The 23711-nt window shown below is 39.4% G+C and overlaps 1 protein-coding gene across 14 annotated transcripts in view; it reads left to right on the top strand.

The window, feature by feature from the left end:
* The window catches only part of eif4g3a (eukaryotic translation initiation factor 4 gamma, 3a), a 68922-nt gene that overhangs the window by 20847 nt on the left and 24364 nt on the right, over positions 1–23711 (top strand). For 4 of the 14 annotated variants that reach the window (XM_063473592.1, XM_063473599.1, XM_063473596.1 and 1 more), the window contains exons 4-14: positions 1299–1391; positions 4255–4287; positions 9693–9713; positions 12419–12598; positions 14140–14251; positions 14438–14598; positions 17205–17330; positions 18565–18823; positions 19430–20197; positions 21016–21104; positions 23239–23527. In XM_063473592.1, the coding sequence (XP_063329662.1) occupies positions 1299–1391; positions 4255–4287; positions 9693–9713; positions 12419–12598; positions 14140–14251; positions 14438–14598; positions 17205–17330; positions 18565–18823; positions 19430–20197; positions 21016–21104; positions 23239–23527 (2131 nt within the window). Of the gene's footprint in view, positions 1–1298; positions 1392–4254; positions 4288–9692; positions 9714–10262; positions 10285–12418; positions 12599–14139; positions 14252–14437; positions 14599–17204; positions 17331–18564; positions 18824–19429; positions 20198–21015; positions 21105–23238; positions 23528–23711 lie in introns of those variants that run through there. The other 10 variants (XM_063473594.1, XM_063473593.1, XM_063473603.1 and 7 more) reach the window with 5 other exon arrangements.

The raw sequence follows: 23711 nt of genomic DNA, 5'->3' as shown, positions 1-23711 counted from the left end.
ACTGGTCAAGTAAGCAGTATAAAAAGCTGTTCTATAAAGTATTTGATTGGGGTTGGGAGCTTGTTAAAGTGGATGTATTGTCCTAATTTCCAGCTCCATCTGTAGAGTAGATGCATTATTTGACAGGGTTTATCTTATGGCAAGCCTTAGTTCAGCTCCTCAATTCACCTTTTGTTTGAAAGCAGTTTTAGCTCCATCCACTTTAAGCAAACTGCCCAACACAAACAAAAGGTTTAAAAAGCTGGTGGGTGAGGCGAGATTAAGGGCATACCTTATGTGGATCGCATCGTTTGACACTTTGGTCAGTACTCTATTTGTATGACAGGAAGGAAAACAAAAAGCAAATAGATGCACTTTAAATCGAGATATGCATGTGTTTATGAATCCATATATACCATGATCACAGTAGACATACTGTGACCGATTTTATATTTGAGATGGTTGGGTTTAGGCATGGGATAAATATTGGGTAGAAATCCAGCAAGGACGTTTTCCTCTCTGTCTGTAACTACAGTAAAATCCTAACCCGTTTGATGGAGATTGGGTGAGGCTATGACAGAATTTACAAGGGCAAAGCAGAAATAAATCAGAGTTGAGCATTATGAGAAGATTCACACGCTTGTCGCTTTTTAGTTAGGTACTGCATCCAGGTGCTTCCTCTTTTCATTTTGAAAAACACCTAGATGTATAAAGGTAACTTTGTGAAAGGTCAGTCTATTAATCACAAAGACATAAACAACAACAAACAGTGACACTGCTGCTGCCTTGCTGCTTTCACTTTAAAGCATGTAGACTCTGTGACTCAGCTTCTCTGGAAGAATGTGACAATGCTTGCAAGGAATCCAGTTCTTCCTTTTTACCGTGATAAACTAATGGCCCACTGCCTCACCCTAAAGCAGCTCTAGTCACTCACCAGCCTTTCTATAAATAGTTTTGTCAGCCAACACAAACTTAAATTATCACCATCGCACCAGCAGCACGATGAAGAAGAGTACGCAGATCTGCTTAAACCCACCTCTGCTTAGCTCCACTGCACACTAGATGAAAAATAAAGGAACACAGGATTTGCAGTCCTTGGGGATACCAATTATCTTTGCACAGTACATAAACCCTGATTGAAAACACTTTCTCCCAGCTACACCCAAAATTATTTAGTGCTGTGTTTTAGTGTGTTGTCTATAGTTTAGGTCCTTTGCAGTGCACTTTCTCTTAAATGACTAGGGACTGATTGCTGCACATTTTTTGCTCAGTATACATTAAGCCTTCTTTTTTTCTGTTTCTATTTCTTCTTTTTGCAGTCTCCATACAACCCTGGGCAAAATGCTGGCTCCGCACCTTTAGTGTACTCTCCCCAGACGCAGCCAATGAATGCACAGCCACAGAGTCGCCCGGTGAGTGCCACTCTGGTGCTGGATTTACAGCACACCTGCCTCCAAGAACCCAAACAGTTTTGTGTTTTAGTGGAACTCTGTTTGATAGCTTTACGAAGTAAGAAAATTTTCACTTTTTAGAAGCTAGAAAATCCACGTAAGTTGATGATTGATCTTAGCTTGATTGTGGCACTGAGGTACCTCGATACAGGCTATATTTATTTAATAAGGTCTCCCTCATTGTCTCCGTAGAGGCTGTTTATGGGCTTGTTGTTGGTGGTAACATATTGGAAATGAGTCCCTTTTGGTGTACTTTTTTTCCGCCTTTCATCTGCATTTAGTACTTTATACAGTTACTGACAGTGAGAAATAATATAAAATTAACTTTTAGCTACAGGAAAGAGAATTCAGATCAGTCCTGGGATCAGTATTTTTTATCATGTTTTGAATAATCAGAATTCAGATGTTGCAGTTAGTGAGTAGCTGGAAAGTAAGAGCTGTTCAGGTGTTGTCAGGTGTGTCATCATGTTAAATTCAGGCTTTTCGATACAATTCTTGTGCAGAATAAAGGAATGTAAATTGTAAAGTGGCAATTCTTTATCTAAGCTTTACTCACTTTCTAAGGGAACCTTAAAGTGGACCTGTTGCGCTCATTTCTAGTTCCGTTTATTTTATTCTTTGACTTTCCTACAATGGTTTTGCATAAAAATGATTACTTGACTTATACTGGGTCCCATAGTTCTGACTGAAATTAATGATTTCACCTCCTTTCGCTTTAAGGTCAACCTCCTTTTAAGCTAAATTTCATCTGATTGGCTGCGTCTCACAAACAGAAGATTTAAAAAGCATATGAGTGGCGTTTCTGTTTTTCTCTTATAGGGATTACTTATGGATATGCTTACCTCATTAACAACTATGACATGTTTAATGTGAACATCCAACACTGTAAAAAATATATACACAAACTCCAATTCCAAAAAAGTTGGAATTTATTTACATTTAAAAAAAGAGCACAATGATTTGCAAATCTCAAAACCCATATTTGATTTACAAAAGAAAATGGAAATCATATCAAATGTTTAAACTGAGATTTTAGAGTTTGATGACAAATTTTAGCAGCAACACATTTCAAATAACTTGGCTAAAAAAGCAAGTGGTACATAAAAGAAACCGCTAGAGCTAAAGTGGAAAACTGTTTGCAATCAGAAATCAAAATTTGAATCTTTTTTTTGGAAAACATTGACGCTACATCCATCAGATTAAAGAGAAGGACCATCTGGCTTGTTATCAGCACTCAGTTTTAAAGTCTACATCTCAGATGATTTGGGAATGCATTAGTGCCTATAGAATTTGAAGCTCGCACATTTGGAAAGGCATCAGAGAAATATCTGCTGTCATCTAGATGATGTCCTTTTCAGCAAAGCCCTTGCATTTTTCAGCAAGACAATGCTCAAGGCTTTGTAGTAGAAGAGTCTGATTGCTGAACTGCCCTCCATGCAGTCTAGACCTTTAAATAACTGAAAACATTTAGAGCATCATGAAATGAAAAAATAAGACAAAGAAGACCCAGAACTGTTGAGCAGCTAGACTCTTTAGAGTAGGGTAACATTGTCCTGTCAAAACTCTAGCAACTACTCTCCTCAGTTTCCAGACGTTTACAGGTGGTTGTAAAAACAAGTCCCAAAATTTTTGAGACGTGTTGCTGCCCTCAAATTCAAAATAAGCTCAAATTTGCTTGTTAAAAGTTAAATTTTCCCACCTTAAATATTTGATATGTTTTCTGTATTGTATTGTGAATAAAATACAGGTGTATGTGGTTTGCAAGTAGGGATGGGACATGATATGAATTTAGCTGTGTGGTCAAATGTTTGAGCATGTTGGAGGTATTTCCCCCCTTTGCTGTGATCAAAGCACTGCTTGTGTTGCAACTGGCCCTCGCGTCATCTTTTTTTTTTTTTTTTTTTTTTTTTTTTTTTTGAGCGCTTCTCTTGATGCCACCTTGGATACTTTCCAAACCAAAATATGGAGCGTGTACATGACGGCGTAATGCAAATGCATCACACGTCAGTGGAACAGATAACCAGGATCGTTAGGCAGGCAGATGAACAATTCCAAGGAACTGAACTTCTAGATTGCAATCTCTATTTGCAAATAACTGCAATTTTTCTTTATATTTTAGAAATCGTTCCAACTTTTTTTGAATTGGGGGAAAAAAACAGAAAACCATCATAGGTCCACTTTAAGCTTGATATTAACTACCAAGCAGTTTTTTTTTGTTTTGCTTGTGGTGTTGCTTCTCTTTGCCTGAAATTTAAATGCCTGAAATGTTCAGTGTAGTTGAAAGAAAACCTTTAAAGCGGGAATGATCTTTAAAAAAAAAAAATCTTACCACAAAAAGCCTAGAAGAAAATATTTCAGTGTAATATTGTCTCATTTACATTGTTGTAAGTCTTTCTGTATCAGAAGAGCATAGCTAACAGGAAATAAGTCAGTGTCCAGTAAGCCTTGTTTTAAATTCTGCCACTTAAGACACTTTATTTCACTGCAGTATGCCTTATACGATCAAATTTATTTTTTCTGCATTTGACATTTACTCACTGTGTCTTTGCTGGCCTTAAAATCTGTTATATTCAATGTGGTAGTTACAAGTAAAAATTGCAAGCTATTATTTGCAAATGCATGCTGTGACTGAGAACTAGTGTTGCATCATGTGCCATGTGTCTCTAAAGCTTTGTAGCTCTGTGGTTTTGTGTTGTACTTCCAAGCGTCGGCTTCCATTGCTCATCTTATACTGTATCTGTGTCTCTCTTATGCTCTCTCTTCTCCCCGCTTTGCCATCACTGCTTCAATCTCCTTGCTGGACCTCTCCTCCCTTCCCCACCAGTTTGCTACGGGCCCTCGACCAACCCACCATCAGGTAATTTACCCCTGCTGTACGCCCCTCCTGCTCCCTCTCTTGCATCATCATCATCAAAGCAGTTTGCTGGGCCTTGTTGGCAATGGCCTGTTTGTGGGGCGTCTGCTGTTCCTTAGGAGAAAAAAAGTCTCAGATTTAAAAGCCTTCAAGAATCTTGGAAACAGTTAAAGAGGGTTTAATTGTCATGGGATGTTTCCGTGCTGCTAGTTATTCAAGATATCCAGTCAGGTGCACCGAGCTGTTTCCTGATTCTTTTTTTGAACTATTCATGTTTATTTTTATGTTGAGGGTGAAATTAGTTCCTTCCAGTAACTGTTATTTGGCCTTTATCAGCTTTTAATTTATCGATGCCTTTGGGTTCTAAGTGGAAAAAGTAGGATGTTTTGCACAAGATTTTGCAAGAAACCTTTTTAAATTATATAACTTGGTTAGTTTATTCAGTTTCGTATTTACTCAAACACACATAGTCTACAGCAGAGTACAGACCAACCAGTGTTATTCATTATATTGCCAGTTTTGAAAGCGAGTCTGTCTGCATATTAATTATTGTTTTACTTTATGCTTTAAATTAGGAATTGTGTTTAGCCACTTTGTTTTAGCACCTTCAATTTAAAATAGAAATATTGGACACTGCATTCAAATTTACAATTTAGGTTTATATCAATACAGAAAGGACTGTGTGGTAGATGAAGACCTTTTAAATCAGTTATTAAAGTTTAGGTGTTTAAAAGTAATCAGAGGGAAACTCATCAAGTCAGACAAAATTCTCATACTTAACGGTTTGCGGCAAATGCTTTTCAGTCAACGACTGCTTGAAGTCTCGGGCATATAGTCGTCATCAGACGCTTTGTGTCTGAGAACACAGACTGCTTTTGTATACCTCTGCATTCATCTGGTTGCTTCCATCAGTAGTGAAATCATCAATAAATGCCAGTGTGAGAGCGCTGTTAGCAGCCATATATAACCACGTTGGCAAGCTTTGGTTTATAAGTTCTACATTTTCCTCTTTTCATAACTTTGATGGAGATGTTTTGTTGGTTCATACAATTTTATCATAGAGCTGCTGTTATCCTTCTTGGCTTACTTGGGGAAACCAAACAGCAACTCTATAAACCCATGGCACAACATGGAAGAGCCATCTCGATAGGAAAAGACTCAGCTGTACATCTGCATCTAAAGGATAAAGGGCACTTTTTCGAGAAATCCCAATGTTCAAATTTTAGAAGAGAACTGAATAGAATAGAGACAGAGAAGGCTGATTGTTTGAAAGAGGAGTGAAAGAAGCCGTCTACTGTGAATAACCATCCTTGAACAGAGGAGGTGGCTTACCACACCAACTGTCTGCCACCTACAATGCAGTTTTGAGATCCAGTCCCAGGTGCCTTAACGCCCACTCATGTCTTGCATCAGGTGATCACAATATGTCATGTGACAGGGTGAGGCAAGGTCTGACAATGGTTTCACCTGAAACCTCTGCTGATAATGATCAATACTAGGTCAATGACCCTCTTAAGGGGCAACTCCCACTAGGGTTTAAATACCTGGGACTCTCCACCATTTGGTTTTAGAACTGAAGAAGCTTCTGGGATGAGAGGTGAAACGTCTTCAAGAAACTTAACAAAGTCTAGTTGCTTTCTTTCCAAGCTCCTTAGATAACCAAGCAACAATAAGTGGTAGTAAAACTGGAAACGGAGAATGTTGGTCTTCAGGGTAAAAGTTCTGAGTCAAAACATTCCAGAAAGCTCAGCTTTGACTTTGAAAGAAAACGTTCTCAGTTTTACTCTTTACTGTAGTAGGCGAGTCTTTGCAGACAAGTCAGGGTCTTCCACGCAAACCATGCTCAGCCGCAGCAGTCTGCCAGCAACCAAAGCAACCACAAGGGGTTTTCAGTACAGCACTGTATACCTCTTTGTAACCAGTTTCACCAGCAACCATTCAGCAATTGGTCAGGAAATATACATTTTTCCATAGTGACCTGTGGTGGCCAGATGATTGGGTCTGGGCCCGTGTGACTGCGGCCTAAGCCAAGTGTCTCTTTTAATCATTTCATTTGAATCATTTCATTTGACACTTTCAGTATCCATTATTTTATTTCTAATTGAATGGGAGACAATTTTTTTTAGTTTTCATAGTTTGGATTCAGTACACATTATGTTTAAAGTATTCACTCTTCCACTCAAGTGCCTTTAAACAGCAGTTGTACGACTTCTAGTTTTATTAGTGAAATTGAACGGGCCTGCTTTTTTAAATTAATTTGTTCAAGTGTTAATCAAACAGGTAATCCGAGGTGCATGTCAATTCTTGCTCTTCTTTGGAGCAGACATCAATCTGACACCAAATTACTAGTTTCATAGTAGAGAATTATTGTGATAATCTTTGCCTTAGTTTTAAGGCATTTCTCCAGTTTTGTTAATGCAAACAGGACAATTATGATATGCCACCTAAGCTCTTGGATAGAATATATTTCCTAAAAACAGAAATGGGAACATTCAATGCTCATATGGCTAAATCTGTCATATTTTTGGAATTCGTTTCCACTATAAATACCAAGATATTGCTTTTTTAACTTCTTTTTCAGTGTTAAAGAAGGTGCTGTTTTAAAGGCTAGGCAGTGGTCAGGTAGGCTGCAGTCAAGAAAAGAGCCTAGAAAAATTGTGTGTGGATTGGCCCCATCTTCCTGTGGTGATAGCTGATACCTGTGTAAATAACACTGTGGATCCTGTTAGACTGTGGACACTGTGTAAACCAAAGTCAATAGGAGGGCATGTTGATGTGTTCATGTCTTGCAGTTTGGGATTTATGATGGTGTTTGTATATTACCTTGTGGATGCTAAGAGTCTTAGACATGTCTGGGTCCTGACATTCAATCCATGTGGCTCGCTGTTATCTTTGTGTTTGTTGATTCACACCACTATGATTCATGCAGCTGCCCGTTTATGAGGTTGATGTGTTATTCACACCCACTGGTCCACAAGATGTGCCCCCTGTCACTTGCTGTGTAACATCCTCACCTTCTGGTTGCTTCAGTGTAGACAAATTTCATATAGTCTATTAATAGGATGGTATCAAAGTGTAACCAGCGTGTTTACTGGCACAAACACAGACGCACGCACACATAAACAAGTGCATGCTCTGGCTGTCACAAATTGGTGCTGAAATTTCTTGTGCCACCACGGAAGTGGAATCGGAAAGAAGAAGGAGACAAACAGTGGCCTTTTATACCAACAGAGAAAACAGCTATTGTTTCAGTGAAACACACTCAATGCACTGTAAAGTGAGCATAGAGATCCAAACATTTATTTGGCCAGAAGATAAGTCTGTCTACAAGTAAGCATGATTTTTACTTGCTGTTATGATTTTCAGCACAACTTCTGTCTGTATGTGTGAGAACCAAAAGAGCAGAGTTATTGGAGATTAGTTACCACTAAAATAAACATTTGTTTGCTTGAGAGTTTCTCACTGTAAGTGACTCTGTAAACCTGAATTTTAAGTGTGAATTTGTCCTATTTGCAACCCCAGAGCTACTGTATTTTATATTCACTAATCAGAGGTTTTATTTGTATTATTTATTTATTAGATTTGAGCTGTGAAGCATGTTGATCTCATAGCAAGAAGGTCCCGAGTTTAAATCCATTGGCTCCTGGGAGCTTTCTGTGTGGACTTTTGAGTTTTTATGTTCTCCCTGTGTCTGGGTGGGTTCTCTTACACTCCAGATTTAATTTAATCATTTCAGTTTAGTTTTTATTAGTATGATTTTGTTTAAAATTCATTAGTTTTAGTTATATTTTTTTAAATCATCATACAGGGGTTTTTTGTCAGGGACAAGATTTAGGAAAATCAGAAAAGATAATACGACATAACGACAGCACTTTTTGAAAGCAGTTGACTCACTGTCATGCAGATATCTTATATCTCATTAAACATGCACCAAAGTCTCCTCAGGCATGTTGTGTTGATAAATTTGACCAAACCAAATCCAAAAGATGAAAATTAAGGACATTTCCTCTATATTTTTAATTTAGTTTGTTTTCTAAGTTTGAAAAAATGTTTCAGTTTTTTCAGTTAACTCAAATATTTTGTCATAGACTAAAAACTAAAGTTAGGTAAGTTTAAATAACCCAGTGACCCTAAATGGTATGAAGATACTCACTTTCAGCATTTTCTTTTGAGTTTGAGGAGTTTGTTTTAGCAATATGTTAAAAATAGAAGTATCACAGTAAAGTAGTTATGTTAAGAGGGAGACGCAGTACTCCTGAAGTAAAGTCTGTGGGAGAATTCTCCAGAGAGACAGCAGTGGCGAGAAACGCTATTATTAGAAGGACTTTGTTAGCAAGGTGAATCTATTGAATGTACGAATGCATTCTCCAGACACAGATACCTGCTAATTAGTGCTAAATAGCACAATTACTGATACAAACCATATTGGAAATAAATGCCAAACAAACTGTGGTCAAAAATACGTATTAGGGGACTAATTCAAGTGGCTGCTACTTAACAATGTGGTAGCTGCAAAAAAAAAAAAAAAAAATTATTAATGGCTAGAAGAAAAGAACATTGTCATACACATCCTGTGCTTTATGTTTATTTCTTTGCAAACTAAATGAATTAAGGAATGGTAGGGAATGGACCAAACCACTGCGAGGCATATCATCTGCAAGGATGAGTACATTTTTTAACTGTGAAACGTGTTGTTTTGCATCTATAATTAACACCAGAACTGTTATAATTATCGTTGTCATTGTTTAGCATGTATATATTTGATTAGTGATTTGAATTAGCTGAGGTGAAGCCTGCTGTTTTTGGTAGTTTTGCTTTGTTTTCGTATTTCATCCCAGGAGGTTGTTGCCTGGGTTTCACCTAAACTCTGGTGGCAATTCTAGCAACATATGAAGGTCAGGGGACTGAAATGAAGCCCATCTGCTCCATAATATAGACATGTGTCTGAAACTCATCGTTCATGCAGCCCGTAACACTCCCTCCTCTTGCTGAGCCAGTGATTCAGGTGACAGTGAGATCCCTCTGGTGCAGAGAAGTCCCACTTCATTGTCATGAGGGTTTAATCATCCCAATTGGCAAAGAAACCCTTTCTAAAATGCATGTTTAAATAATAGTTATGTGCATGTTACATTGGGTGCCACATGGCAACAAGTGAAATACCGATCTGACATTTTGACTGTGACTTTTGAGTCTTTCCTGCTCTACTGCCCAATTATTACCCATCACATTTTCTGAGATTATTTTATATATGTTAGTTATATATATTGCCAAAGCGATTCCGAACCAGGTACTGTGTCATTTAGATAGAAGTAATGGGACAGCTTTCTGTTGATGTGTGTGGCCGCTTAAATCTCACCAGTATGGTCTCCTATTGGCTTTTCTCTTTTTTCCTGCTTTCAATACCCAAGGGAGGATTCAGGCCCATCCAGGTAATTTACCTCTTTGTCTAAAGTCTCTGCAGACCTGCATGGCATGATGAGGATCATGCTCAAATAATCCCATCCCTCCTGACTTTTTACCCTATACACCCCTTCATCTTCACTGCAGTGTACTCTTAGTACGGTGGACTTTTATCATCATTTTTTTCCCCCTGTGTCCTGTCTTTTATCCCGTGGAGGATCATTAGTGGAATTTTCAGTTTATAATTTTTTAGTTTTCTCCCCATTCATTACTCATCCTTTATCACCTTGCACAGTTAAATGAACAGCATGCACAATTAGAGAGAAACTGTATATTCCCTCCCAAGTATTTGTTCTTTTAGTTCATTTTATGTCCTTTGTGAAAAGAAATGTGTTTGCTGCCTTGGAAATATGTTTTATGTTATATAGGTGACTAATTTATGTATATATGGTTACAGTCTTGTTGGGGGAGTTGTTTTAGTGATTGTTCTAAGCCTGTTTTTAAGTGACAAAGCTCCTTTGTGTTAATAATGTTCTGAATTTTTTTTGTCTGTGTCTCGTTCTCTTGCTTTGCCAGCAGAGACTGATAATGACTTTTCCGGTAATTTCCCAGATTTTCACAGAGCTATTTACAATAAAGCCATTGAAGTTGATTTATTATGTTAAAGGTGATTTCCCTCCTGGATATTTTTAGACTGTTTTACAGCATTGTTTATTCTGCTCTCCATTCTGTTCTTCACTGAGGCACTCTGTGACTGTGGTTGGGTATTCCCAGCTTGAGTCCCGCTTATTTGGAAGTCGGTCACAGCTGTTGGTGGTGGTCTTTCTTCAGGCCCGGCACACAGAGCTTCAGCATATTAAATTCATTGAGCTAATCAAATACAGACCCTCTCTGATGTTTAACTTTTAAGTGATTGTGACATGTATTTGAAAAGCCACTGTAGCTGGAGTGACTGTGAGTATTGTATGTTTTTGTTTTATTTTTCTGTTCTCTTTGACACACCAGAAAAGGCCATATTTCTGCATGACGAGCAGGTCAGTGGCCTGTGTCGCACATTCTGTACAGCTGCGAGATTGGCCAAAACAAAAACCATAGTTAAGGGCTCTTAAAAGTCTGAGCTTTTACTTTTTTCTAGTTGTACATTCCAGGTAAAAAAAAAACTGGAAACTTAAACTTTGGCTTTCCCTTCAAGTTTTTAGGGCCTTCTCCAGGAAACCATAACCAGGTCTATCTCCGGTCTTGTGATTTCTGGCAGGAGGATAGCAGCAAGAGTGAAAGTGAAGTTTTACACGACAGTATTGAGACCTGCTATGATGTATGGTTTGCAGATGGTGGCGCTGCCAAAAGACAAAAAGCGATAGAGAAGTCCACAGAGGTTTTTGGATGTAGTGGGTTGATGAGATAGAAGAGGATACAAGGTTTGGGGTGGGATGGAGGCAGATGATATACTGTGGAAACCTGTAATAGGAGCAGTCAAAAGAGGAACAGTTTTATCTCTCGCCTCCAGGTTGCTTATCCAGCTATACCGTGATCTTACTAATATTCATACCACAGAAAATCTCCATCTGTGTATAAATCCCAAATAAAACTGTGATTAAAAAAGGCAACAAGGGACGGATAAAATATCCGGAAGTTTGACTCAAAACAGTGTATTAACACACCAATGTTTATAGTAAATAGTTTAATCTATCCCATTCATCTTGGTAGCAAATGGCAACAGGATATATTATTGACAGGAGAAACATCATGGCTGCTTGATGGAAAAAGTCACAGTGATACTCTATTTAAAGAGGTTCCATCATTCCCAAACAGGAAAATCACCAGAGTTGTGATAAAAATATATTTATACCCTGATTGTGTTACATTCATGAATGGAAGTGGTGTAAAGACAGTAGCATACACAACAGAACTGAAATAAAGCACAGAGAAAACAATCTTTATTTCTTTTAATGCATCTGTGCCTTGATTACTTTTTTCACTCTGAATTGCTAGAACAACATTTTGTAATGAGAAAGATATGACAGCAGTCTCTTGACTCAATTCTGATCTGGTCTTGGAAATACGATCCTAAACTAAATGATCCACCACCTCAATCGTGACCATGTCGGACACTTTAACAATAGAAACATTGTGAAGCTGCCAGGGATCACGACAGCAATGTACACATGAGGTTTGACCGAGTCGGATGATTGCAGTTCTTTGCTGTGGGCTTTTTTTGTACTCAAATGTCATCTCTGTTTGAATGACTTAATCGTGCTTTTAAGGCTGCTGGTTAGATGTTTGTGGCAGGATGAAACATTAAGGACTTGAGTGTGTAAAGTGAGCTAAATTCAGACTGGTGCCACTACTTTGTAAATATTCATCTGATTCATCACATTTCTTGCCAGCTAAAATATATAATCCAAACTTCAGAGAGATGTTTAGTAAATAATTCAAGGAAGAGATTATTGGTTATTTTTGGAGGAAAAGTGGCGTAAAAGTGTTTTTGACCTTCAGAGTAGGTCTAATGAAACAGTCTGAACTGTCTGCAGCATTGCTTTCAGGGAAAGTTGTGGTCATTGGCCTTTTTTAAGCTGCTGATAAAAACCAAATCTGGAGTAAAGGTCTAAAAAGTCTACTTGCTTGTAGTTTAGAAAAAGCATGACAGCCTGCTGAAATGAGACTTTGTATCTGGGGTAGTATTCAATGTCTTCTGCTGTTTCTCTCTCTATTTTTTCTGCCTTGTTATCTTCAGTTTTTTCAGAGGACTCAAATGCAGCCTGCAAGGCCCACCATCCCGACGAACACGCCCTCGATACGGCCTGGCTCACAAGCTCCCACAGCAGCCGTCTACCCCACTAATCAACCAATAATGATGACCATGGCACCCATGCCTTTCCCTTCCCCCCAGGCTGCACAGTACTACATCCCACAGGTAAAGAAGTCACCATTATAGGTACAATTAAGACTACTAAAATAGTTGCTCTATCTATTTATCAATACCATTCTTCAACTCTGATTGGGCCTTACATTTATTTTTAGTTTTCAGCAAAAACATGTATCGGAAAGTTTCCACCAAGAGTATTAAAATCAACTTTTCTGTGTTATTTTAATTTGAAGCTCCGATAAGAATTCAAATAATATATAATATGTAAATTAGAGCACTTCAGAGGTGGTGTTAGAATGGTTTTATTACCTTTGGAAACAGCTAGGCTAGTTGTTTTTCTGTGTTTCCATTCTTTGTGCCAACCTCATCCAGTTATATGGTGGCTGTATATTTAAATATTCAAACTTAAAGTGTCAGGAAAACATTTTAGACAGCACCCAGCAATAAAAACGAATGGTCATATTTAAGATTAAAGTTTTTGATTACATTAACAATTGCTTTAAGTGGCCCTAGTGTGCTTTTTGTTATTTTCTGTCATATATATTTACACTGTCATGTACCAAGAAATTGAGCTGTGCTAGTCTGTAGTGGTTAAGAAAGAGATCTCTCAAATAGAAGTGACGTCCTCTCAAGTGTATGTGGTCTCTTCCACAGAGTAGGGCAGTTACTCCTTTGCATCGAAAGCAGCTGCTTAAGTTGTTTTCAGGGCGTTTTTCTGACACATCCATGCGGGAGAAGATCTTTGAGCTGACCGAGAGCACACTAGATAGAATGTATTTGTCAGCTAGTTTGGGAATGCCTTTGTATCCACCTGAAGGCATCTCTGCTTAGACTGCTGCCCCCATGACACAGAGTCAGAAGTGTAAAACTCAATGGATGGCTATACTATAACAGTAGTGGATGCTTATATAAAAAGTACCCAAAGTTTCAAATAACAAGTTCGGTGAATGCAAATTTTCAGGTGAGAGCCAAAAGCCCAAGCTTCAAACTGTTCCAAAAAGTTCTGGCTTAAAATAGAGAAGCCCCTCCCACCTGCTGTTGAAATCTTCTGTTTGCAAATGACAGCCAATCAGAAAAGAAGTGGGCCAAAAGTAATCCGAAAGGGAGGGAAAATAGTTTATTTCAGACAGAGAATGAACAAGGGGATTACTACACGCTCTGGTGTAACATAAATGAGAATTATTTATGAACTGTGCAGTTTAATTCATGCAGAATTATTCCACTAGCATCTAAGAGTAAAACCACATGCTAGGTCTTTATGTCTTTAGCAGAGTATCAGCTAAACTCATAGCTCCACATTAGATGTATAAAGTTTGCGCACCAGCAGCATTGCCCTTTGTCTTATGCACAAATATTTTGCGTATCCTCTGAACAACCCTTAAAGATTCCTAAAAGATCATAATAAACTGGTCTAGACAGAATTCAGTGGATTATTCAAAGGATCATCAAAAGGACCATTAAAACCCATAAAAACTCCCACAAATGCTAAAAATAAAAAAAAAGAAAAAGGACCCAAAAAATAAAAGACTAAACCGGTCAGTACATGTCTTGTTTTCATTGGTTGTCTCTCTCTTTTGTCCTCTATACAGTACCGCCCCAGTACACCCTACGTGGGACCTCCTCAACAGTATTCTGTACAGCCCCCAGGGTCTGGCACCTTCTATCCTGGACCAGGGCCAGGGGAGTACCCAGCCCCATATCGTGAGTCACTAATGCAACACAGATACACATGCAGTGGTAGTCCTGTACCCATAAAATCTCAGTTAATGACAGAGTAGCACAAACACTCACTAACTCTCTTGTGTGCCTAAAGTGCTGTGACTGTAAGGTTTAACTAAGATGTCCTTTCTTCTGCTCTTGTTTGTCTTTTCTTGCAAATTCATTCAGATCCCCTCAGGTACCACCCACCTGTCTCACCCTCTGTCCCTGCTCCCGTTCCCACAGCTGGTCCACCCTACTTCCCAGGACAGTCTGTTTACCCCCCCTCACCCCCTATCATAGTGCCTACACCACAGCAACCTCCACCAACCAAGCGTGAGAAGAAAACAGTGAGTATCCTATTAATTCTGTAATTTTTTTTAAGGGAAAAGTTGACACAATACTTATTTCTTTTTCTTTTTTTTGGACAAATTTCACCTCTAAGTCAGTTCATACAACATAAAAATAAGAATTTCAACGATTTCACAGTGAAAATTATTTCAGCCAAGGCTGAAATTGTTTTTCTTTTTTTTATTCACCTGCATGATTTTCGTTCAAAGCCTTTGAAGAAGATTTTGATTCATCTGCAGAAAGATACATTACCTATCACAAATAAAGAGATGACAGACTACTTCAATAATCTGACATCATTCAGTGGGCATCCTTTACTTAAATATTAAAGATATTTTGTACAACTTTTACAAAACCTTTGTTAGTATTCACACCTATAACTTTTAAGTAAACTGGAATTAGCATCCTGTTGCGCACTTTTGTATAGGTGGGCATTGGCCAAAACACTCTGGTGACAAGGCTGTAGTTTGACTAAACACTGTTTCCTTTAGGTATGCTTACAGTGCCATTTATTTGTCTCTTTGTCAGCTGGATATGCTTCATTTTTTGTCTCTGGGGCTGGAAACTGGTCATTTGTTGACGTTGGCTGGCCCCTAGCTATGACATTAGCTTGTGTTGTATCCTGTAAAGTAGCGGAAGGGAGGCACCCCGAGGATAGAGTGCTGTGAAATAGTATTTGCCCCCTTTCTGATTTCTTAGTTTTTTGCACATGTCACACTTAAAGGTTTCAGATCATCAAGCAAGTTTTAATATTAGACAAAGATAACTAGAGTAAATACTTCCTCTTCACAGAATAGAATCGAATAGCCTTTTAATGTAATTTTACATGTACAGTGAAATTGTGGGGACTCATACAAACTGTGCAGGAAATACAAATAGTAAGACAACAGGAACAAATAAAAACAAGAGGAATATATACAAAACAAGAGGAAGCCACACAAAAGAAGTCACACGTTAAAGGGACTTTTTAATTTGTGCCTTTTCATGCTGGAGAGTTGCTGTTTTTAAATGATAATTTCATTCATTAAGGGGAAAAACTGACCAAACCTACCTGGCCCTACATGAAAAACGAATTGGTAGATTTGCATACCTTTTTTCCTCTTAATCAATTAAATCATCATTTGCAAAAGATTAAGGAATCTGAAAGAGGCTGGATACTTTCTCGTGGCACTGTAAATACCATATGACTTGGATTTTCTGGAAGCTGAGACTGTTTTTTTCCGTATTTACCTGAAAATCCACTTAGTGGTAACCCGCTGATTCAGTGTTGACTCCAGATTGGTCCTAAGCCTGGGTATTTTTTATTTATTTTTTTTATTAAGGAAACACTTCTACCCCTAAGCTAGTAGTTTGGGACAGTTACTTTTTTGTCTACTGTTCCTACTTAATTGCGTTTTAATTTAAGGTAATTAAGGTAATTCATTCATTCTTATATGCAAAGAAGGTGTGTTTTCTCTTCATGGTGGAAAGTTGGAAAGAAACTCCTCACTGTTTCTTTGGCTACGTTCACACTGCAGGCGAAAGCGCATCAAATCCGACTTTTTTGACCCTATGCGACCCATATCCGATCATGGTATGACAGTGTGAACGGCACAAATCCGATATTTTCAAATCCGATCTGGGTCACTTTCGTATGTGGTACTGAATCGGATACACATCTGATGTTTCAGAAAGCGACTGCTGTTTGAATGGTCATGTCGCATTAAATCCGTCTTTTACATCACTGACACAAGACAGACGCCAATTATCAGCGCCGGAGAAGCGCCCGATAAGACATCGCGAACGCTTCCTGACCATCCCGTGTAGATGTCAGTGAAACTGTTGGGAAGACAACGTTGGAGAAACGTGAACATTTTATTTGTACTGTATAATCTGCAGATTCTGACAGAAATCTGCAACTATCCTTTGAAGCACCGCTCCTCTAAAACAGCAATAAGGATAATTATTAGGCCATATGTAAATAACAAAATAACTTTATAACTTAAAGCAAAATTGGGAAACGTAAAGTCCGAAACAAGTCTTTATATTAAGGGCCATCAGTCAAACAATACTGTTTGGTCTGGGTCTAAAGCGTGTTGTGTGTGACATCTTCTTTTGCGCATGCGGGCCGCTTTGAGGGTTCACACTAGAGAGCGTTTGCTGTCACATTTTATTTGTAGTGTGAACAAGCAGACAAAAAATCGGATTTGATCAAAAAATCGGAATTGAGCATTAAGACCTGCAGTGTGAACATAGCCTTAGTTTCCCTCGTCTCTCGTGTGTGTGTGTGTGTGTGTGTGTGTGTGTGTAGAAGTTCAGTCTACACAAGTCCACCCAACTTTTGATGGTGAGAATTATGTTGAAAAGTACCAGATATTACCAATATAACAATTTTTCTAGCGTGTATTCTAGCGTGTACAACATACGTGTATTTGTTGAATTAAAAGCTGGTCATTATATCATCATTTACAGCCAATTTGAGTGTGAGATTCACTCCAAGTCTGATTCCTTCCTTTCTTAGCTGATAAAATACATCATCTACTGCTGATGCAGGATTGCTGTAAGACTTAAGTGCTTTAGTAAGGTCTGATTTTTTTCTTCTTCTTTTGTGCCATTGTCCTCCCAGATCCGTATCCGTGACCCCAATCAGGGTGGCAAGGATATCACAGAGGAGATCATGGCAGGGGGTTCAGGGAGCAGGAATTCAACGCCTCCTGTGGGTCCCCCCTCTTCTACACCAACCCCACCACAGGTATGGCTTACTCTGGAATACCCTCACTCACCTCTCACCTGCAGTAGTTACGTAGAAGTATTTAGAGAGGTGGAAGGTTTCATATTGCTTGATTGCAGTGTGAGCTCTCTGCTCTAATCTCCTCTCTACCACTGTGTGTGTCAGACAGGATCGGTTTATTCAGCCATCTTGCCCTATCATAAGAAATTCATGAGGGCTTTCAGCCTAGAATGTTACATGCCTGTTGTATTTTAATCAGGGCCAATATTTAAAAGTAAATCTTCGCACATTTATTATGTTCATTCCCTTGGTTTCTTAGCCTGTTTCTGGGAGCATAGAAGTTCAAAATCCCACATAAAGATAATAACCAAGTTACATCATTATTAAATGCCACATACAGTATGTGTAGATATGGAGGTGGTTCATAACTTGTAAATATCACTCTGCATGTGATAGTCTCATAGCAATAAGTAAGTTTGTTGTAATCTTGTTTAACAGCTCTTGTTAATCTTACACCTGCTTTTCTTCCTTTCACTGTTTCTGTTCATTCACTACCTTTTACAGTAGATTGCATATGTAATTTCTTTATACTCCTACTCCTTCCTCAGAATCCACTCAGGTTGCAGATTCTGCTAACTCTGTTCAATCTATTCTTGCACAAACAAACAAAATAAAAAATTGAATTTGTTTGGCATCGTGCTTAGATAAATATGGAAATGTGTTGGTACTCATTCCTGATCTTTACATCGCCGACTACTCATACTGCTGCTTTATAAAAAAAACGAAAAGTAGCCCTTGTTTTATATGGAAAATCTAGTGTTCTAATTCTATTAACACATTTTAATAAATGGTAAAAAGAAAAGCCCAAATGAGACAGATTCCCTGGATTCTGAATTCTGAGAGGGATGTTAGGACTTCTTCCTCCCTGTGTCTTTCTGTGGATGTTAACAGTGTCTTTCCTCTTTTTCTCTGTCTTTTTGTGCCCCCTCCCAATTTCATTTTTAATGCATCTACCCCCTTTTTGCTGTGCTTTAATTCCGCAACGTCCTGATCTTCTCCACTCCTCCTGCCATTCCTCTCGCATCCCTCATTCTCCGTCTTTCTGTTTCTCCTGTCTTGTCTTTCATCTCTCCTCTTATTCTACCTCGTTGGACTCCTTATTTTTGCTTAATTCTGCATTTGGGCTTGTTTATTTGTTTGTGTGCGTGCTTGCCTGCATCTTTGTGCCTCTCTTTCTGGTTTTCTGTGTTGCTAGTTTTTATGGCCGCACCCTCATTATCCTCACATTTTCTACCTCAAATCGCAGCAGCCGAGCAGCAGCCAGACTCCGGAGCAGCAGCAGCAGCAGCAGTCGCAGCCTCAGCCTCAGCCTCAGCCTCCTCCGCAACAGCAAACCCATCCTGGAAGCTACACGTTGGAGTCACCACAACCACCGCAGTCCCAACAGTCTCAACAGCCCCAGCAGCCACAGCAGCCGTTGACAGCTGTGGCTTCAGACACCAAACCAGGGCCAGGTCTGCCCCAAACGCTTCTTTTGTCCTTAAAAGTCATCTAAACCTCCCCAACACATAGGGGCCCAATCCTATTATACTACATAATACATACATGCATATGTAACTATAGGTACGTACATATGGCAAAAAACATGCCATTAGGTGCTCAAAAAAATAAGTAATGTAATTGATGAATCAATGATTTTACTGTTTCATGCGTAACAGCAACCAGTGTTTCCCTCTAGCTGTATTTCTTTTGATCTTGGTGATTTTCAGATATTTTAAAGATCACTTTGACACATTGCACATTGAGTGCTTTCCCTTTCATTTCACATTCAAATGAGTATTGAATCAACAGCGCCTCCTGCTCTTCCTGTAAATACCTGTAAGATTTGACAAGCTTTCACGGGAATTTCTCTGTTAACAAATGGTTGTTGTGGATCTTGCAAGATCCATTTGCACAAATGGATCTTGTGCAAATGGTTGAACTTTGGTCTCTCTGGTTTGGTTTTTAATTTATTTATTGGTAATGTTTTAATACAAAGGCGTGTTAATACATGATTCTGATTGGAAAAACCTTGAGCTTTGCTAAATGCATTCTGAAATCATTTTCCTTCCTCTTCTTAGATGACTTGCCAAAATTGGAGCCAGTTGCCCAGAAGTCTTCCTCACCTGGGCTTGTGCAGCCTGACGCTCCCTTGGAGAGACTGGAGGCCAACACTCCTGCATCTGAGCCCTCTCCTGCTCCCGAGCCCGAGCTTCCCTTCCCTGCTTCTCTGGCACGCCCCGTCACTCTCCCAGTTGCAGTCGCCAACACTAGTGAACGTCCCTCAGCCAGGGAGTCCACTACTTCAGCATCTTCTCACAGCGCCGCCTCCTCTGCTGGGGAGAGCAAGCCCTCTTTGGCACCACCTCAGATGCCCAACACAGACAAGCCTCTTTTAGATGCCCCACGAACTTTAGCTGCCTCTCCATCGCTGGCTCCCAAGGCTTTGAACGGCCTTGCAGACTCTGGGACTGAGCTGGACACTCAAGCTCATGAGCCTTCTCTCCAGTCCCAGGCATCTGCTCCTGCTTACAGAGAGCTCTCCTCCTCTCAAACGTTGCCCTCTGATGTGAGGCCAGAGGTGCCCATTGCTGCTACGCTCTCCCCTATGGCACCTGTGGCTGTGGTGCCAGTCACCCTGACCTCAAGCCCCGTCCCAGCTCTGCCAGTTATGCTCCCTCCTGGCCTTCCGCCTCTAGTGCAGGCCACAGCAGAGGCTGATGAGCTGAGCAAGTCCTTAGACACTAAAGACCTCATCTCTAGAGGAGGGGCAGAGGCACACGTTGGTGTTACTGACAGCAAAACAGAGTCCCAGCAACAAGCACTCACCAGGAAGAGTCCTATTACGGGTACTGTGTCTGTTTAAGTTCTTGATTGCATGTGGCATTTTAAAAGCGTGCTATAAACTAAGTGGCAGTGACAAGCCAATGAGTGGCTGTTTTATGAGTCCATTACTATTTTATGATGTTATACATAAATAGCTGAATTAAGTGGTCCTGTTGGGCACATCCATAAGGCACGTTTTTGCAGATAATCTCTTTTCAAACACTGTGCTAAAATAGCTGATCCTCAGTAGTCCACAATCAAACAAAACATAACACAGGAAAAGGAAAGGAAGTCAAGTCATGGAAATTAGAGGAAATATTTTTTACACTTTCTTGTTTTTACTTGTTTGGTAGCGAACACGGGCTTTTTATGAAATCTTCATTCATTTTGAGTGGCTGAATAAACTGAGGGTCATGTTCGTGTCACACCATCTCGACATTGCACCCACTGAATGTCGACCTTTTATTTTCATTTCTCTCTATGAATTTTGTTTGTTTTAACTGGATCTGGATGCAGACCTTTAGCTGAAATAAGCAAATTTAGCCCGTCTCCCTTTAACTCAGTTTTCTTCTGGTTGTCAAAATGTTCAAACTGAAGGTTAGAGCCATATTAAGGACAGCTCCTCTCTTTGAAATCATAGAGACAGTAGTAAAAACTGTCTGAAATGGAGCATTGATTGATAGATTGATAAAACATAATGGGTTTGTAACTTGAGTAAAAAGATGCTTTTCTTGCCATCATTCTTACTAAATCAAATTTACCTTTTAAATCCCTCATGACTTGCTTGTTTACTGACTGGCTGCAAGTGATTTTAAGTTCCTGCGTTTCTGTTTCCCTGTAGTTAATCAGACTGCTTCTGCAATACCAAAGACCCGGAGAAAACCAAATGAAGGGACCTCTACTGGAGATGCACCTCAAAATGTGGATGAGGTAAGAAGTTGGCCTCTTAACTCATAATTCAGGATGAAGAGAGGAAAGAAAACCTAGGTATTGAGCTTGACATCAAATTGTAGATTATTTTTTATTAGCCTCTGGAGAGAAGTGGCTTATAGTCTGTGGACGAATAAACAATAATTTTTTGAGATATTGTGATAGTTTTTATTGTGTCTTAATTCATTTTGGAGTAGTCCTGCAAAGTGTTACAGGAATGTGAGAGGGAGAGAGGAGGAAAGGCACAATTTGGGCAATAGTTCAAGTGGAAAATGTTTCCACATGTGTGGTTAGGGAAGCAGACATAAATGACTTTGGGGTGTTGTTATCGTCAGCAAGGAGTTATCCATCATCTCCACTGCTAAGCCAGCCCACTGCATGTAAAACCATCTCCGTTCCACTCTCGTTTCCTTTCTTTTATGGTTTTGCACAGGCTTGTTGCTGTGGCGGAGTTCTAACACCGCCAAATACTGGCCAACAAGTAAAGGGCTTTAAATAGCTTATTTTTAGTCTATGCTGAACAGGTTTTATGAGCCGTTTTATGCAAAAAAACAAAAAGTCACACAGAGAGGGTTTAAACATAAAACCTTAGGAGTGTAGATAATAAATAAGCCTAAAAAAGTTCATTATCTGTTTCTGCTCTCAGCTCATCTCAGTGCTGGAAGCCAGAAGTTTATATGTAAAAATAGAAGGTTTAGTAACAGATACATTAGTATAGTATACACAAAGCACACTTGGAGAAAAACACAAAGAGTCAAAAGAGGAAAAAAAGAGAGGAAATCCTTTACACTGACTGAAAATTTTGTGGTGTTTCAGAGTGGTGTTTCCCTGCCATGTATAAGTGGTGTTTCAGAAAATATCTCCACACCTTTGGTACTGTTTGATTTGAATTTATTTAGGTCTCTGATGAAGGTTATACCCTGTGTGTAGCTGTCTTGTACCATGTCCTAGCATTATTGTTTTCCCTTCCCATGCCACCTGCTGGGCTGCGCTCACACTGCACTAAGCTGTCTGACTACACTTCAGTTTGTTTCCACATCTCAACTTTTGTCTGGCACCTTTGCTCCTTTTCTTTCCTGGTCAAGGTTTTTTAAGAGCACGGTGAGGTTGATTTTAGAAATTTAGTTTAATTTAGACAATTTTTAGAACTGGTGGCACACCTTGTTCTAGATTTGTAAACTTTGATGAAGGTAGCTGTTAAAGCATATGAGTCCCATTCTCATGAAAAGCAGTCACACTGCATACATACCTTGGTCAAGTTCAGCTGAACCGCTTAATGTTGTTTGGGCTCTGCATGCAGCAATCACACTAGTGAAATGAGATATATTGTCTGGGTGAAATGTGCTGTTATTCCCTAAGACTGCATAACTAGCCAAAAGAAAGGTGAAGAATACAGCGGGTTGTTTACTAAACAAGCTTTTCCCATACATCAGCCAAAAGTAAAAAGATTGGTTATTATATAAGGATGCAATGGGAATTTATATTATAATACAAGTATTATAGTTGAGTTGATGGTAGACTGTATTTGTATTTTAATTGTTCTGCTGTATTACTCAGAGGAAGTTCAGTGTTTCCTGTTGTGCTGTTTATGTGCATAGATGGCGTTTGAGTCTCCACGATGAGGACTGCTAAAAGCACTGGGCTATTCAAATTCTAGTTAAATGACTGTGGGGACAGGGTAAAGGGGAATAAATGATACCAGCAGGATGTCTTTGAACTCTGTCACCATTTGATGCAGTCTGTTAAAAGCAGCATGTTGTGCTTCAGTTTTTACATTTTCTTTTTTTATGAACTATCGTTTTAATGTGTAATATGTAAGGGACTTCCAGATCTTTATTTTACAGTAAATATGTATTTTTTTGGGGGGGTGGGGGCAGTTGAAACCTGTGAAATAATTTCAGAGAGAGCTGCAGAACAGTGGCTTCTCTCAACAGATTTAATATACTGCTCTATCCTGAAAATAAACAGGTAGACCTTAATTTAATCAGTGAATACCCATTTCAAAGCTAAGCTTTCATGTACAAGTGTGCCCTGCAAGTACGTTACAATTACACCTTAAAAATATATGTTTAAATGTAACCCTAACCCTAATTTGAACACGCTCGGACCTTAATGGAATCTTGCCTCCTCATAGGATGAGTCTAAGCCAGTAGATCAGCCTGCTGGAGACCAGGCTGTGCAGTCAGCTCCTCTGAGCAGCAGCCCAGCACCCCTACCATCAGCCTTCACCTCTACCCCTGCTCCTGCTTCTGGTAGCAGTCCAGAAGCTGATGGAAAGCCCACTGCTCCAGAGGAAAATGGTGAAGCAGAGTTGGAGCCAATCAGGAACGGAGCAGGCCACATCTCGGAGACGGAGAGCAGCGACAGCGGAGCCACCCCTGGAGACAAGGAGAACTCCACTGGAGCTCCTCCAGACATGGAAGGTGAGAAGGACCTCAGTCTGTGTGAACAGTGTTTTCAAATGACCCAAGGCAAAACTGAAATCCAGGGAGCGAAGGATGGAGTTCTGCATTTACAAATAAAAATATTTGTCTTTATATTTCTATATTTAGAGCTGCCTCTAAATGAAAAGCTCAGCACTTCTGTCTGTTTCTCATATCTGTTTAT

The sequence above is a fragment of the Pelmatolapia mariae genome, linkage group LG5 (assembly GCF_036321145.2).
Source record: "Pelmatolapia mariae isolate MD_Pm_ZW linkage group LG5, Pm_UMD_F_2, whole genome shotgun sequence".
NCBI classification, from domain to species: Eukaryota; Metazoa; Chordata; class Actinopteri; order Cichliformes; family Cichlidae; genus Pelmatolapia; species Pelmatolapia mariae.
The sequence above is the reverse complement of the archived record's forward strand: the minus strand, read 5'-3'. Positions and strand labels throughout refer to the sequence as shown.